A 14,823-nucleotide genomic window follows, 5' to 3' on the forward strand; every position below is an offset into this window, starting at 1 on the left:
CCCCCCGCTTTGTGAGCCAAGCGTGGGGGTCCAGGCCTCAACCCGGTGGATAAGTCCTGAGATGGCCAGTCTCAGATGCCTATCCCAGTGCCCACCGGAGACCCCCTCAGTGACATCCGTGAGGCTGAGCCCCCTCCTCCCTGCCCTGCACACCCTTGGCCAGGGATGTGTGGCCAGAGGTCCGGAGGGTGGCCTGACGTGCGCAGGGAGCACGAGGTCCCCTGCCTCTGATGTACTTTGCAGGTGGCCACGTGGGTGGAACCGGGGGTTCTGGGGACCCGTGGGGTGGGAGCCACATCCGTTCCGTGAGGAGGTTGGACGTCTGTTATGGTTGCCCCTGTGTCCGGATTTTCCCTCTCCTTCATCTTTGCCCTGCTGCGAAGATGGGTGTCTTCCGGATGTCCGCTGTCTGGCCTCCCGGATAGCCTCCCAGATGTCCGCTGTCACTGACAGCGCTTCTCCTTTCCTCCGGGCTTGACCGTGTCCTTCTGACCCGCAGACAACGTGGCGAAGCGTGAGTCCGCCGGCAACGAGGACGACGAGGGGGAGCAATTCGATTTCGACAGCGGAGATGAGGTTCCGGAAGCAGACCGACAGGCTGCGGGTGCCCCCCCGGCCAGGAACGCGGGCGCAGATGCCCCCTCCGGCTCAGGTGGGCCCCCCACGGCCACCGGCACGCACGACCCGGCGATTCCCTTGCCCCACGGCCGGTGGGATGGGCGCGGGAGCCGTGGGCGTCCGGGACTGAGACGGTCGTGACCTTTCTGGGGTGTGAACCCGAGACACGGGTTCGGCTCTGGCCGGGTGTCCCTCGTTTCTGCTCCTGTCCGTGTGCGCAGGGGCACTGGGGGTGTTGGAGGGCGAAAGCGGCCCCAGTGCTGAGTCCGCGGGGACGTGCAACGGTTCCAGGGTCAGTGCCATCGGGTGAGGGAAATCCGCTTGGGTCTCCGAGGGGTCGTCGTCGGCTCGGACTTCCTGACCGGGAGGACGGGCTGGGGCGAGGCTTCCGTGTCTTCGTCCCTCACAGCAACCTCTCCACGTCGCTGACCAGCCCCGAGCTCAGCGGCTTCTCGCTTACTCATCTTGCAGCAGAGGCCGCGCTGGGAGCCGCCAGGCCCCGTGGGTGCCCCGCCCCTCCGATGCCCCAGAGTCGGGGGCGCCCCTCAGCACCCCAGCTGTGGGCGTCTCCTGGATGGCCCGGTGTTGCCTGGGCCCCGGGGGGGCAGGTCAGCGGTGCCCCCACCTTGATGCCCCCCACCTTTATGTTTGCCTCCAGGAGGTGAGGTTGGGATGGGGACAGACACGGACGCCCCGGCAGAACCCGCCGTCCTCCAGGCCCCGGCGAGAGTCAACCCCTACTCCGTGATCGACATCGCGCCCTTCCAGGACGAGCAGCCCCTGCCCCTGGGTGCGGACGCGGAGGATGACGGCGGGAGCCAGCCCGTGCCCAGCGGGTACTCGGTGCCCGTGCCCTGTGGCTACGCTGTGCCCTGCAGCCTGCCGCTGCTCCTGCCCGCCTACTCCAGCCCCGTCGCCGTCCGCGCTGTGCCTCCGCACGAGGAAGGTAGCGCCCCTGCCCCTCTCTGCACACCGCGGGCCGTGAACTAGCCTTGCCCCTGGGAGCCGCGGTGCTGGGTACTCAGCGAGAGCTGCCAGAGCGGACTGGGGCAGAGCCGTCTGTGCTCCTGCTGAGGCCACAGGCACCTGCCACCCCGGCCGCGGGCACAGGTGTCCAGGTGCTCCTGAGGGCCCAGCACTGTCCGCCCACCCCAGCAAGTGTGGTGTGTTCTACGCAAAGCGGACCCCGTGAACATAGCCTGCTGAGGTCTCCTCTCCTTGAACTCTGTGCTCTGTGTCCTGGACACGCCATGGGGACACAGGCAGAGGGCTTCTGAGGGACGAGACACCCCCAGACCCAGAATCATAACTTGGATTACGTGAGGTTTCAGTAAACGGGTTCTTTCCTTCCCAGTTATGCACAACGGAGACAAAACATCTTTAAAGAGAATCTCGAATTTACACTGGGAAAGGCACAAGGTTTTCAGGGTTGATGTTTCCCTACATGTAATTGGCAGCGATCTCAGAAACTCACCACGATCCACAATGCTGTCCGTATCTTGTAGCCCAAAGACTAAGAACGATCTGAAAATAAGGAAATAGACGACGCAGTCAAAAAAAGATTAAGGAATATGTTCTTGTGTTAATTTGCTTATTTTCAGATCGTTTGGTTATTTTTAATAATTAAATACTAATCTATTTTTAAGTAATTTAGTGTATTTAAAAACCATTGGCTGCTTTTTGTGCCGTCCTCCTAGAGCTGTTAATAAAACCCTATCAAAACAAACACTGTGGTAAGTCCCCAGAGCCAGGAAGACAGGTCTGATTGTCTCTTGAGCCTTCAAGGACAAACAGGTGCACCAGGCTCTCCGTTGGGGTCATGGGAAAGCCTGGACTTCGGGGGGTGCTGGGGTCCGAGGCCTGGACCTGCGCTGCTGCCCTGCCGTGAGCTGGCCAGCTTCTTAACTCTTTGCACCCTGTGGTTCTCCCATGGACCTGGGGGTTCCTCCTGGCTATGCCAGGGCTCAGGCCCCCTAGCACGGAAGCTGCCCCATTTGGACCCTCAGAAACAGGAAGAGCCAGAATCCCTTCTCTTCCCTGCTGCCCAAACCTGTTCTGAAAAAAGGCTCTGAGGTTCCCCTTCTGTTCACTAGTGGTCCTCCAATGGCCAGAAACTCACAGCGCTCTGCTTCTTGGCAAGAGCTTCCAGATCTTTCCAGAACAACAAGAGATGAGCAGTTAGTGTGGCCAGAGAGAGAACTTCCGAGTGCGCAGACTTTCTCCTGAGCTCTCCTCATCAAAGGTCTCGTGTCTGAGCACACAGTAAACTGGGTGCATCTTCTTTCTTGAAACAGGGAGCACTGGGAAAGAACACATCATTTTGGGTGGGCAGTGAGATGAAGCTTGGGTGGTGTGCGTTTGGGGGTGGGGAGTGATGCCCTTGGCCCAGCCATGGGGCAACAATCACGGTGTGCAGCGTGGTTGCTGCCAGTTCATGTCCTTTCTTCAACACTTTGTCTAGTAGCTTTGTCTTTTGGGAGGTCCTGGGGGTCATTCTTTGGGACAGTATGGTGTGGTGGAAGAGCAGTGTTTGGAAGGGGGTGCAGGGTTGAGTTCAGATCCTGACCCTGCCTCTGACCTGACCTGTGGTCCATGGCAGATGCCTGCTGTTCGGTGGCCTTAAGAACACGAGTCCGTGTCTGTGTGGCCCCGGCTGCACTGCTGGGGGTTCCCATCACCGAGGAAGGGCATTTGTTAGTAATGAGCAGGACCAGGGGACCATTTATGGCCGAGGTCTCCACGCCAAGTACACTGCGCCCCGCTTTCGTGGATAGCAGCGCACCGTCGCTTCTCTCTTAAAGGCTTTTTGTGGACGGTATCCCAGTGGGGCCGTTAGCGCCCATCCTCAGTTGAGCTCATGGCCCTTTGTCCTGACCTCATCACCCTCTTGGTAAACCAGACCCAGAGGTGGGAGAACAGCCGTTGGCTGAGACACGTGGGACGGACTTGGTGTGTGTGTGCGTGTGCCCACATGTGTGTGCGTGAGTGTGTGTGTGTGCACGTGCATGAGGACATGAAAGGTTGGCTGTCAGATACCATGGAAGTGACTTCCTCCTGTGAGATCTTTGGAGGCCGCCATGAATAGATCACAGTCGTAGATTCCCACACAGAAGTTAAGAACTGAGAGGAAACATTTCTTTGTCGCTCAAACTCGAGTTTTTTGGGGCACGGCTAATTCCAGCGGTTTCAGACGGCCTTTATGTATCACTTTTCACCATAATCCTATTTTAAATACATTTTATCTAAAACCTGAAAAACCTTTAAATCTGTCAGTTAATCATTTTTATGGTAAGATAAGCTTGTCATTGAAAAAATTATATAAAAGCATTTTAAGGATAAAAATCCACTTCCTGAGCATTTTACCCTAAGCCTAAACCCACAGAGTTTTTTTCTTTCCTCACAGAAACTCAGGAAGCAGCAGAAGACAGCCAGTTTACTTCTTTACGTTTTGAGGATCCAGCAAGCAGGTATCTTTACTAACTTCCGTCCGTGCTCTGAGTTCATGTCCCTTTCCTGAGATGTGGAATGCAGCCGTACAGGGGGCTGGCCTGCCCGTCCTCGGTGCTGTGAGGTGACCGGCCAGGCGCGCCCCCAGCCCGAGACCCTCCCTTCCAGGTCCGGGACCGCTCGCTGTGTCTTCTGTGCCCCCTGCTGTGTCACCCGGGGCTCCCAAGATGGGCTCTCCAGGATACAAGGACCCCACAGGCTGTCCCTTGTGTTCTGGGGAGACAGGCCGTATGGGGGCACAGGCGGGTCGACCAGGAGGCTGCAGCCCTCCTTGGGCTCCGTGTGCTTTAGCGTCAAAGAGGGTCTCAGCATCCCGTGGGGGAGGGGGGCTTTTCACCGCGTCGGACCCGCCTTGCATCTGGAGTCCTCCGACTGATCTGATGGTAGATCTTTCTTTCATGCCACTTGCCTTCAAAGACGCTGTCGTCTGCATGGGTGCCCGGGAAAATCCCCTCTTCCCAGCGAGCTCCTCCTCCTGTTTCAGGACCCCGGTGCGCGCACACTTGCAGTACAACGGACTGCTTTGTGCCCTCACTCGTATTTCCTGTGTCCCTCTGCTGCTGCACGAAGGGTTTTTCAGAGATAAAGACCAGGTTTACCAAAGCTTAGCGTGGAATGTGCTGGGCGCGTGGTAGGTGGGCCCGTGTGCGGTTGCTGGGCAGCCGTGCTGGGGGGACCACGCACCATGCCTGTTTCGCGTGTACTGTCCTGCGGGTTTTGGCACATTGCATCGTCCGTCCTAAAATTGTGTTAGAATCGACATAACGCAGTGTTCTGCCATTTTAAGTCTACAGGCCAGCAGCCTCTTGTGTGTTCACACTGTTGAACAAGCGTCATTACTGTCTGCTTTCAGAATATTTCATCTTCTCAGACAGAAACCCCGCTGGGTGGTAATCTACCGTTCCCCGTCCCGGCCCCAGAGAGTGTCCCTTCCGCGCTGGGCTACGAGCTTGCATGATTGAGCTGCCTCCTGGAACTGGACTCAGGGCCGTTGTCCCCGTGTCGGGCTCATTTCCCTTCAGGTCACGTTCGCAAGGCTCCCCCGTGTTGCGGGATGTGTCAGGGCTGCCTTCCTCTTCAAGTGGGCACCCGATTGCCTGCTCCCAGCCCTTCGGCTCTGCACCGGGGGAGGAACGGCCAGATCTCGGGTGAGTCTGTGTGTAACTTCCTGAGGAACAGCCAACCGTCTTCTGCTGGGGCCGCGCCGGTCACGTGTCCGTCAGCGATGGACAGTCCCGCCTTCTCCGTAGGATCAGGAGCTGATTTTCCATTTTGAAAGACTTTAGTCGTAGTACTGAGTGGGAAGTGGTCCTCGTGGTGGTTTTGATGTGCATTTCCTTGATGAGCAGCGACACGGGCCCCCCCGCATGCCTTTGGCCCGTTTGTGTGTCTTCTTTGGGGAGATGCCTTCCAGTCCTTTACTTACCTCTGAACTGGGTTTTTGGTTATTGTTGAGTTCTCGGTGTTCTTTATTTGTTCAGCATTAATCCATTGTTGGGCATGTGATTTGTGAACGTTTTCTCCCATTCTGTGGGCTGCCTTTCCCTCTCTCAGTAATTTCCTTTGTACAAAAGTTTTCGATTTTGATAAAGTCTAACTTACGTATTTTTCCCTTTCGTATTGCCTGTGCTTCTGGCGTCCTGCCCAGTAAAAGGCCGGCAAGTCAGTGCCGTGCTGCAGTCTCACCACGTTTTCTCCCAGGAGCTCCGTGGTTTAGCGCAGGGCTGACTGATGTTCTGATGGTGGTCGGGTCTGGCTGATTCGAGGTGTGCTTACGGCTCTCCGGCCCGGCGGTCCCAGCCCTGGGCTGCCAGGGCGACGGGTCCGGCTGTCCTCGTGAGCCCCTTTCGCTCTTCAGTTTTGTGCATTTTTGCTTCACTTACGGGGGCCCCTTAGTTGGTGGTGCATGTGTTTCTAATTGTTACATCTCCTGTCGAATGGAAACGTCTATCAATTTGCAGTCTCCTCCTTTGTCCTCTGGAACCTTTGCTGCGTTAAGGGCCCTTTTGTCTGAGCGGCGTTCACCACGGGGTGGCGTGTCTGCCACCTTACCTGGTTTGTGTTTGGTCCCTGGTGTGCGTGTTTGTTCACTTAGCCTCGTTACTTGGATCTTCCTCTGCTCAGCATTTCCTGAGTGCCCGGCACGTGCTGGGCATCGGAGACGGGAGAGCAGGTGAGCCCTTGTCCGCACAGGCATCGGCAGAGCAGACAGCGAGAGCGCGGGCTCCCGTCCGGGGCGTCCCGATCGCGCGCGCAGCCCGGTGTCCGTGGCCTTGGCCTGCGGTGCTCACGCGCACTTGGCTTTTCCTGTCGGGCAGGGGGCGGGCCTCTGGAGTAGGCGCACTCCTCCCCCGATAAGTGGGGTCTCTGCAGAGAGGTGCACACCTGCAAGGTCTTCCTACCTGGATGACCTCGAGAATGTCGCCTGCTGCATCCAGGAACCTCACGAGAACGGAGTATGATGAAAGGCGCGTGGGGGGCGCGTTGTCCCTGCTGTGTAAACTTCACTCTGGGGAGTGCGTCTGCCAAAGGACGATGACTTAGACCCAAAAGGGCGTGAAATGACATGAGAGGCTAACCCAGACCTGTTCGCCAAAGCGCGACCTTGTTTAAACATACGGAAACACTCAGGAATTGTTTAAAATATTGTCTGTACTTGCTTCACGTTTTCTGTTTTTTTGCTTAATGTTATTCTGATGTAATTTTAGATGTAAAAGGTGTAAGAATTTTCTCTTAGTGTGACAAATTCTTCAACGGAGTGCAGGACTGACTGCAGTTCTAGCCTCACAGGTGCCCACAGGGCGTCCCCCCAGGCCTCTCAGTCTTGCAAACATCGAACCGTTCACGAAACCTTTTAGCAAACAGAAATGACGATAATGGAAGAGACCATACTGCAGTGACACCCCCCATCTTTGTCACTTACTGTGAAGTGTGGCATCAACTCTCTGATTCTTTTTTCCATATGGAGGGTCTCCAGCGCGTCCCGTGTTCTCTCGGGGTGCTGGCCCTGCGTTCCAGTGTCTGTCCGGTCCCGTGAAGGGCTTTCTGTGGCGCCGAGTGTTTGATCGCAGCATGCCCCCGAGACCGCGTGCCCCCGAGACCCGAATCGCAGCTGTGTCGGTGTTGTCAACAGCTGTCCCTCTCCCCGAGGTGGCCCTCTATCTGCTGAGGGAATCTAATTCCTTCTTCCAAATAAAGCATTGCCATGGCTTCTATCACCTGCAAAATGACATTCCCGTCCCTTTGTGAGACCCTGTGGCTTGGCCCCTGGGGCCCCGCGCGATGAGTGGATCGCCAGGTGTGCTGTGAGCGGTGTTCACTTCTGGTGGCGGGTGTGGTGTTGCTTTCTCCCGCTAACCTGTTCCCGGTGGTCATGAAGGCCCATTGGTCACTCTGGTGTGGCTTTCCAGTTGGCACCGTGTATGGCACCTAACGGAAGACCTGGCAGGGAAAGGAAGACCACTGGGGTCCTCTGGAGAGGGACTTCACATCGTCTTCTGTCTGTGGTGCCGGGTCCTGTGCCGTGCGAATGGGGAGCCTTCAGAGGCATCATCAGTAGCGTGGAATGGAAGTTCAAACTTGGGCTCTGTGTTGAGAAGCCGCAGCTGGGGTGTTAAACTGGGGACGTGCTGATTAGGACCCGCTGAGTGAGGGGGCAGAAGCCTCCTACATGTGTCCGTGGGAGCTCCCTCAGCCTCCCAGTGACTGGTTTGGGGGACTGAGAATCCCAGGGTGACTTTCATGAAGGCACAGCTGGGGCCACCCACACGAGGGCAGTGGGGTCATCAGATCTATCCCTGACATGCCCTAGGCCCGGGGGTGTGAGCTGGGGAAGGGGGTCCCCTGCCTCAGCAGATACAGAGCAAGGTCACCAGCACCTGTCACTTATTAGATGAGAGTGGAACAGAGGTCACTAGCTTTTTAAGGGCTTAACTCTGAGTGTTGATTTTACAAGGTGCCCTGAGGAAGTGGAGCGGGGCGGCACGGTGGGAATCCCCAACTTGGGTCCTTCTGACAGGTCGGAACTGCGGGCGTGGACAGGCGTGTCACACCGCGAGAGGCACAGGCAGCAGCTCAGAACACATGAGGCTCAGCTCAGAGCACCCGGGATGCTATCCGGGGAAACAGACGGGGTACAGACGGGGAAGCAGGGGTACCCTTAGGGGACAGCCTGTGGCCTCACGATGGGAAGCGTCCACTGTTGTGATTTTGTGGTTTGTTTTCTCTTAGCGATGACCGGGCGCACAAGGAGGACAGTGCCCTCGCCCGGTGGGTTGCGGACCCGGCCAACACCGCGTGGATGGAGAGTAGGTACCAAAGCCACCAAGAGCCGGGTGGGGCCCCCCGGGGGGTGTGTGTGTCTGTCAGGTTCTGCTGATTATTCCCATGGCCTCCTCAGGTCGATCACTTTAGAAACATCTTCATTTACCCCAAGTACTGACTGGTGCAGTCCCCAGCTCTCCGCAGCCCTCCTTTCCCTCCCGTTGGAACCCCTCTGCTCACCCCATCCCTGCAAGTAGTTGTTCCTCGTTGGTTTCTTCCTCACACAGTGTCGTGACCGTCCTCTGTTTGGGGACCGATGCTTTGACCCGGGTCCATAGTCAGCAAGTCACCGTGGGACATCAACCAGATAGGTTTTTCGGGATTCTCACTAAGATGCTTCTTCGTGCTACCATTTTGAAAAGGGGATGGGTGGCTGGGGGGCCGGGCAAGCCAACCCACCGTCCGGACGGCAGACCAGATCTTCTGGTCCACGTGTGGTTTAGAAAGCGCAGCATTTTAAACTATGTGTGATTTTTAATTTTTAAAGAAAACTAAAGATGGCTTTTCTAATTGTCTCTTTATTATCCACTGGCTCACTAATTTCTGTGTCATTATTTTATATGATGGACTTCCAAGGAAGAATTGTCTTAACTGTCTCCTAATTATTAAATTATCTCCCAGAATGTGTTGTTTTGGTTTTAATTATGACATTGTTGAACAAGGAACTTAGCATAAGTAGATGATTCTGCTAGGGGCTGCTAAATTAGGTTCATTACAGGATAAAATTAATATCTTCCAATTCTCTAGATAATTTATTTCCAAAGTAAAATTTGTCTGACTTTCCTGTTACTCGTTTTATTACATCAGAGGCAGCTAGTTAGAATAACATGCAGGTTAGGTGCGCTAAACTCTACCACAGTAAAAGAATCTGGGTATAACTTTTGATTCCCCCAAAACTTCACCTAGCAGCCTCCTGTTGACGGGAAGCTTCCCGATCACGTACACAGCGCATGCCTGTATTCTATGTGGGTGTTATATACTGCATTTTTGTAATAAAGTAATCTAGAGAATAGAAAACATTATTAGAGAAATCATAAGTACGTGCTACGTTCACCGTGTGTACTACAGACGTCAAGAACAACCTGCTTCTAAGCGGGCTCACGCAGCCCGCAGCGGTGTTTTGGGGGTCCGCAGACGAGCGTCCCTCGCGTTCTCTAATGGTGTAGAAACGCTCATCACGACGGCAGTTAATATGACTGCAAGGAGGCAAACGTCCGTCCTGTGGGGGCTTGGTAGCAGCGGGAGAGTAAGGACCACGCTGAGTTACCTCCCCCGGCGTCCCCCGGAAAGGAACAATGGCTCGGTGTCAGAGGAGGGGTTCAGTGTATCGGCCTCATTTTCTTGTTGTTGTCTAGTCGCCGGGAACACCATAGTGTGGTCGGTTTTCCCATGTGAGGCCACACTCACATATGTAAATGCATGTCCGGTTTCACCGCGGCTCCTGTACGTGACCTTCTCATGCGGTGCACAGCGAGGAGTTTGCCCGTGGAGAAGCCTCACTTCTTCCTGAGAGAACTTGTTACGGTTTTGGAGGAGATGAATGGTCCACGTGATACAGTCGGAGACATTTTATCCTAACAGGCGAACCTTCGCACCCTTGGCTGAAGCCTGCTTTTCCTAGCCAGTGGTTCCGAATACCCCAGAATGATCGGTTTATTTTCACAGCTTCCTTTCAACACAGCCCCGCTCGAGCCTCCCTCCATTTCTGAAACTGTGCACACCGCCGTTGTATTTTTTGCGTATCAGAACACATCAACTTCTCAAACTTAAAAACATTTTTAAAGGGCCACATGGAGATGCATAGATGGACCCAAAATGATGGACTTTGTTGGCCTGGAAACCACAAAACTTCCTGTCGGTGAGAGTCCCAGCTGGGTCAAGTAGCGGGTCATCCTCCATCCCGAGAAAACATCCTGTCCCAAAAGCAATGGTTGTGCTCCCATAGGTCTCACGAATTAGCCCTTACCAACTGACTTTTGGAATAATTACAGCATCGTAGGAGATTGTGGTCAGTCCTAACAGTGTAAACTGTACTTGGTGAGTCGGGTCAGGTTTTCATGGTTCCCTCTTTGTATTCCAGATCCAGAAGAAGCCATTTATGATGACGTGCCAAGAGAGAATTCGGACTCCGAACCAGGTTTGAATTGTCTGTGATCGAGTTTTAGAGGGCTCAGTTATCAGTGTTTCCTTCTGGGTATAAAAAAGCACTAGTTTGCCTGCACACAGTGTGCAGACACACAGCTTACGTGTGTTTCATGGTCGTGTTTTGTACGTTGTCTAGCGTCTCCTTGGTGCCATGCAGTGGATTATTGGTCTGTGCACACAGGTGTGTGTACTTCTATTATAGGCCTTTAATGAGGGTGATTGATTAACATAAAGGAGCAGAAAGAGTTAAACATGTGAAAAATAGGAAGGGACAGGTAAAAAAGCATGGAAGCTCTAAGTACCAGCATATACATAATAAATGACTTAAATGAGAAAATAGAAGAAATGAGTCCTCAAACTTTTCCAGAATTAAAGAGTGACGTAAGTTCTCAGATTGCAGAAATACAAGATTAAAGCCGGGACCAGCCTGAATCCATTCCCTGGCACGCACACACCTCAGTCCCCTAATTCCAAAACACGAGTGTGTAAAAAGAGGGAAACAAAGGCAATATCAGATAAAGATTGGGGAGACTGACTGCTAGACTCTAAGAACGATTTCACGTTGCATTCCAAGGAGAAGGTACTGAGCTTAAACAGCTGTAGAGAGAACAGAGAGCAGATCATGACTGTGAGCGAGTCCAAGCAGGCAGTGAGGAAGACGGCCCCATGGTGGTGTTCTATCCCTGAGTGTGGCCGCTGGGTGGGGCTAAAGCCCTGGGCAGGGCACTGGCCATCTGGGGGGGCGGCGGGCTGACCCTAGCTTCTGCCGTCTGTGCGTTTCTCAGGAAGAGGGTGTGAATGATGATTGTCTGTGTTTTGCAGTGATCGTGTGGGTCCGCATTTATGGGCGATCACTAAGAGAATAGAAGTAGGTTATTTAACCCAATAGAGAAAAACTGAGTCTGGATTGTAAGAAGCAAGAGAATGTAAAATAAGAAAGGATGGCGAATGGTATGAGAAAAGCTGGCAGAATTAGTCCGAGGATACTGCTATTTATAGTAAAGATAAATTGAATCCACTTGGCCCTAAAAGAAAAAACCCAGATCTTGGGTTGGATAAATTCACAGAGCTAGGCACAGATTTTAATGACAGCTGAATACGGATACAAAACATTTGTAAGTAAATGGATGGAAAAAGAAATACAGGGCCAGTTCCAACTAAATATAATAGCCAGTATTACTCTCATATACTGGACATTAGTCTGTAAAATGTTAGGCGTAGAGCCCTTCTCAAGAGAGAACCGTAACCGTTCTGAACTTGTGTGCTCCTAACAAGACCGTCTCCAAACATATGAAGCAAAACATGACCGACATGGAATCGGCCGTAGTTAAGTATGTGATCGGAGTGGGAGATTTTAAGAAAGCTCCTCCCACGGTTGTGGATACTGGATGTAGAGTTAGTGAACCGCAGAAGGGTGCGGTATACTATCTACGGAAGGATCCCGAATAGAACCCTGAAGCTAATCGTTTCAGAACGCGCTTTTTTTCCCAACGCATGGAATATTTGTAAAAATTATATAGCATTCCTCAAAGCAATTGTGAGCAAATGCCAAAGAATTAGTGTTCATGCCTCATTCTCTGATTTAAAAAAAAATCAATAAAAATAAACATTTGAATATTAAAAAATAACACTAAATCTAACTCATAGACAAGGCTGAACACAGGATGGAAATTAAGAATATTTGACTTGAATAATAGTGAAAACATTACATAAATTTTTATGATAGTTTAAAATAATGAATTATAGACACAATGGCATTTGTTAATAACAGAAGATAGGAAGATAATGAGCCAGCATCCAACTCCATTATATAAAGAATAGCAGAGGGAACTCAGAGAAAATAGAAGAAAATAAAAGTGGTAGGGGCACCTGGGTGGCTCGGTGGGTTAAGCCTCTGCCTTTGCCTCAGGTCATGATCTCAGGTCCTGGGATCGAGCCCCACATCGGGCTCTCTGGTCAGCGGGAAGCCTGCTTCCTCCTCTCTCTCTGCCTGCCTCTCTGCCTACTTGTGATCCTCTCTCTCTCAAATAAATAAATACAATCTTTTTTTAAAAAAATGGTAGCAGCAGAAGTGATAAACAGAAAACAAAGAATAGAAAGTGATCAGCATAACGAAAGAACAGTTCTGTAAAAGTAATATGAAAGTAGACAAGCCTCCGGTAGTGTTGGGAAGATAGGGTGTTACTGGATGGAGAGAGGCAGGGAGGGAAGGAAAGTGGATCAGTAGAAACTCATAAACACCATGAAGGGATTCTGGAAACAACGTGGTATCATTCAGTCGAAACACTTGGCCTGCATCTGACCTAGAAAACATTAATGCATAACGATTCCCGATCTAGAATTAATTGCTTAACTGATGTGCCAGACAGCCCACTGAGACCCGTGTCCTCGTCTCACAGTGGCTAAACCATCAGGTGACAGGCAGTTCCTCTGCTCCACACACAGTTCCAATGGACGGTAGAGGACAGGAGCAGGTCCCTCCTGAGGGTCTCAGTAGAAGCTTTTAACCCCCTTCACCGAGAGGGGTGAAGCTGAGCATCTGAAAGAAAATGTGAAGAAACAAAATCCAGTAGTGTCCCAACAAACAAGCAAAAGCCAACCTTAGCCCTTTAGATTTGTCTCGGGGGTTTATGGATCCCTTAACGTTAGCAGGTTCTTTGACCATCTTTTCCACAGAACTAGACTAACGGACATAAACCTTACTCTCATCTCAAGACATGCTTGAAATGCACTTGATAAGATTCAGTCAGTGTTAAAAGCTCCTAATAGAAGGAAACGTCCTCAGGCTAATCAAGGATGTGTCCTTGTAATCTATACCCAGCGTACTGAATGCTGAGTTAAAACACGTAATTTATTCATTCCGCCCTGTGTTTGGACGCTGTCACATGCTGGGCGCTGATGCAGGTTCCGCTAACAGACTTGTCCCTGCCCTCCAGATTCCTAGGTCGAGGGAGACACACACTTAACATTTGGGCCCCTTCGGAAATCAAACTGAAGTGTTTCTGAAGGAGTGTGCACACAGGTCTTTTATTTAAATGCATGCTGCAAATGAAGTGGGAATTAAAGACTGGTTTCTGCAAAAACAAGCTTGAAATTTATTTTTGGTTAATTTGTGTGTCCAGGTAGGCCCTTCCCAACCCAGACGGGGTGATCTGGGGCCTCCCAAAACCAAAATGCCTGCAAGAGGTATACCAGTAGTCTCCCTAGTGAGGGTGCCAGCCATTCTGGGTAGAGCCAGCCGTGTCCCTGTGAGGACAGTGCCGTGCAGGGCGCCGACGTGTATGGTGTGTGTGCTTCAACTCCCACGTCAGCCAGCGCCCTCCCTTGTTAGGATCACAGAAGGTCCTGGTCCCTTCGGTGGCCTTTGCTCTTTGCTTATTAAATGTTTGGTGGCACAAACATTTTGAAAAAAACACTTCAGTAAGACCTAGCTAATGTGCAGATGGTGAAACAAACTGGTGGTTCCCTGGCAGGTGTGTTTTCTGGAGAAATTCTTGCCCATGTCAAGGACACATGTGTAAGGGGGCTTGTCTGTGGCACAATTTGTAAAGAGCAGAAGAGGCGGGGAACACAGTGGCCCCACACCTGGGGAAAGGATTCATATATGATTGTGAATTCTTACAGCAGACACTGTGCTGCAGTTAAAAATGAGTATATATATATATATGTATATATATATATATACACACACACACTTACAAACACACATGCTTAAAAGCAGGGTTGAGCAAAAAGCAAGACCCCCAGGGGTAGGGTGCAGGTACCTTTACATTGGACAGGCACCTCTGAGGTCAGTGGATGCCCGCGGGCCAGCACTGCTTTGTGCTGACCTAGGGGAGGGCACAGGGCTCTGGCCATGCGTGGGTCGCTTTGTGCTGCTGCCTCCGTGGGAGCAGGTGCTGCCATTGCGTAGATGGGGCCCGCAGACTTGCCGGCTCCATGGTGTTCTTTGGTGCACGTAAAGTGGTAATTAAACACGTTCAGTGAAGATGGCACTAGATATTTGAGGTTCACCGGAAGTTTAATTGCAGAATTCAGGCTGCCCGGGACCTCGGCTGTCTGGTGAACCGCGGGCACACAGACGTGTCCGAGGAAGAGCGGAGGCCCACGTGCTTTGTGCGAAATATGGCCTTTGAGGGTGAAGTTCCATCGCAGCCCTGGGAGGATAGCGGACCCTCACGCCGTACGGTGGGGAGCATCTACATATTTTTTAATTGCGGCCAAGTGCAC

General features: G+C 52.3%; 1 protein-coding gene across 1 annotated transcript in view; it reads left to right on the forward strand.

Annotated features, from left to right (window-relative positions):
* Window positions 1-553: 553 nt before the first annotated feature.
* ARHGEF10 (Rho guanine nucleotide exchange factor 10) overlaps window positions 554-14,823 on the forward strand; it is a 66,462-nt gene continuing 52,192 nt past the window's right edge. The window contains exons 1-5 of the mRNA XM_032869812.1: window positions 554-652; window positions 1,277-1,564; window positions 4,022-4,085; window positions 8,356-8,432; window positions 10,529-10,585. Of these exons, the coding sequence (XP_032725703.1) occupies window positions 1,291-1,564; window positions 4,022-4,085; window positions 8,356-8,432; window positions 10,529-10,585 (472 nt within the window). The 5' untranslated portion in view covers window positions 554-652; window positions 1,277-1,290. The remainder of the gene's footprint in view (window positions 653-1,276; window positions 1,565-4,021; window positions 4,086-8,355; window positions 8,433-10,528; window positions 10,586-14,823) is intronic.

The sequence above is a fragment of the Lontra canadensis genome, unplaced genomic scaffold (genome assembly GCF_010015895.1).
Source record: "Lontra canadensis isolate GAN:19392208 unplaced genomic scaffold, GSC_riverotter_1.0 scaffold39, whole genome shotgun sequence".
Lineage (NCBI taxonomy): Eukaryota > Metazoa > Chordata > Mammalia > Carnivora > Mustelidae > Lontra > Lontra canadensis.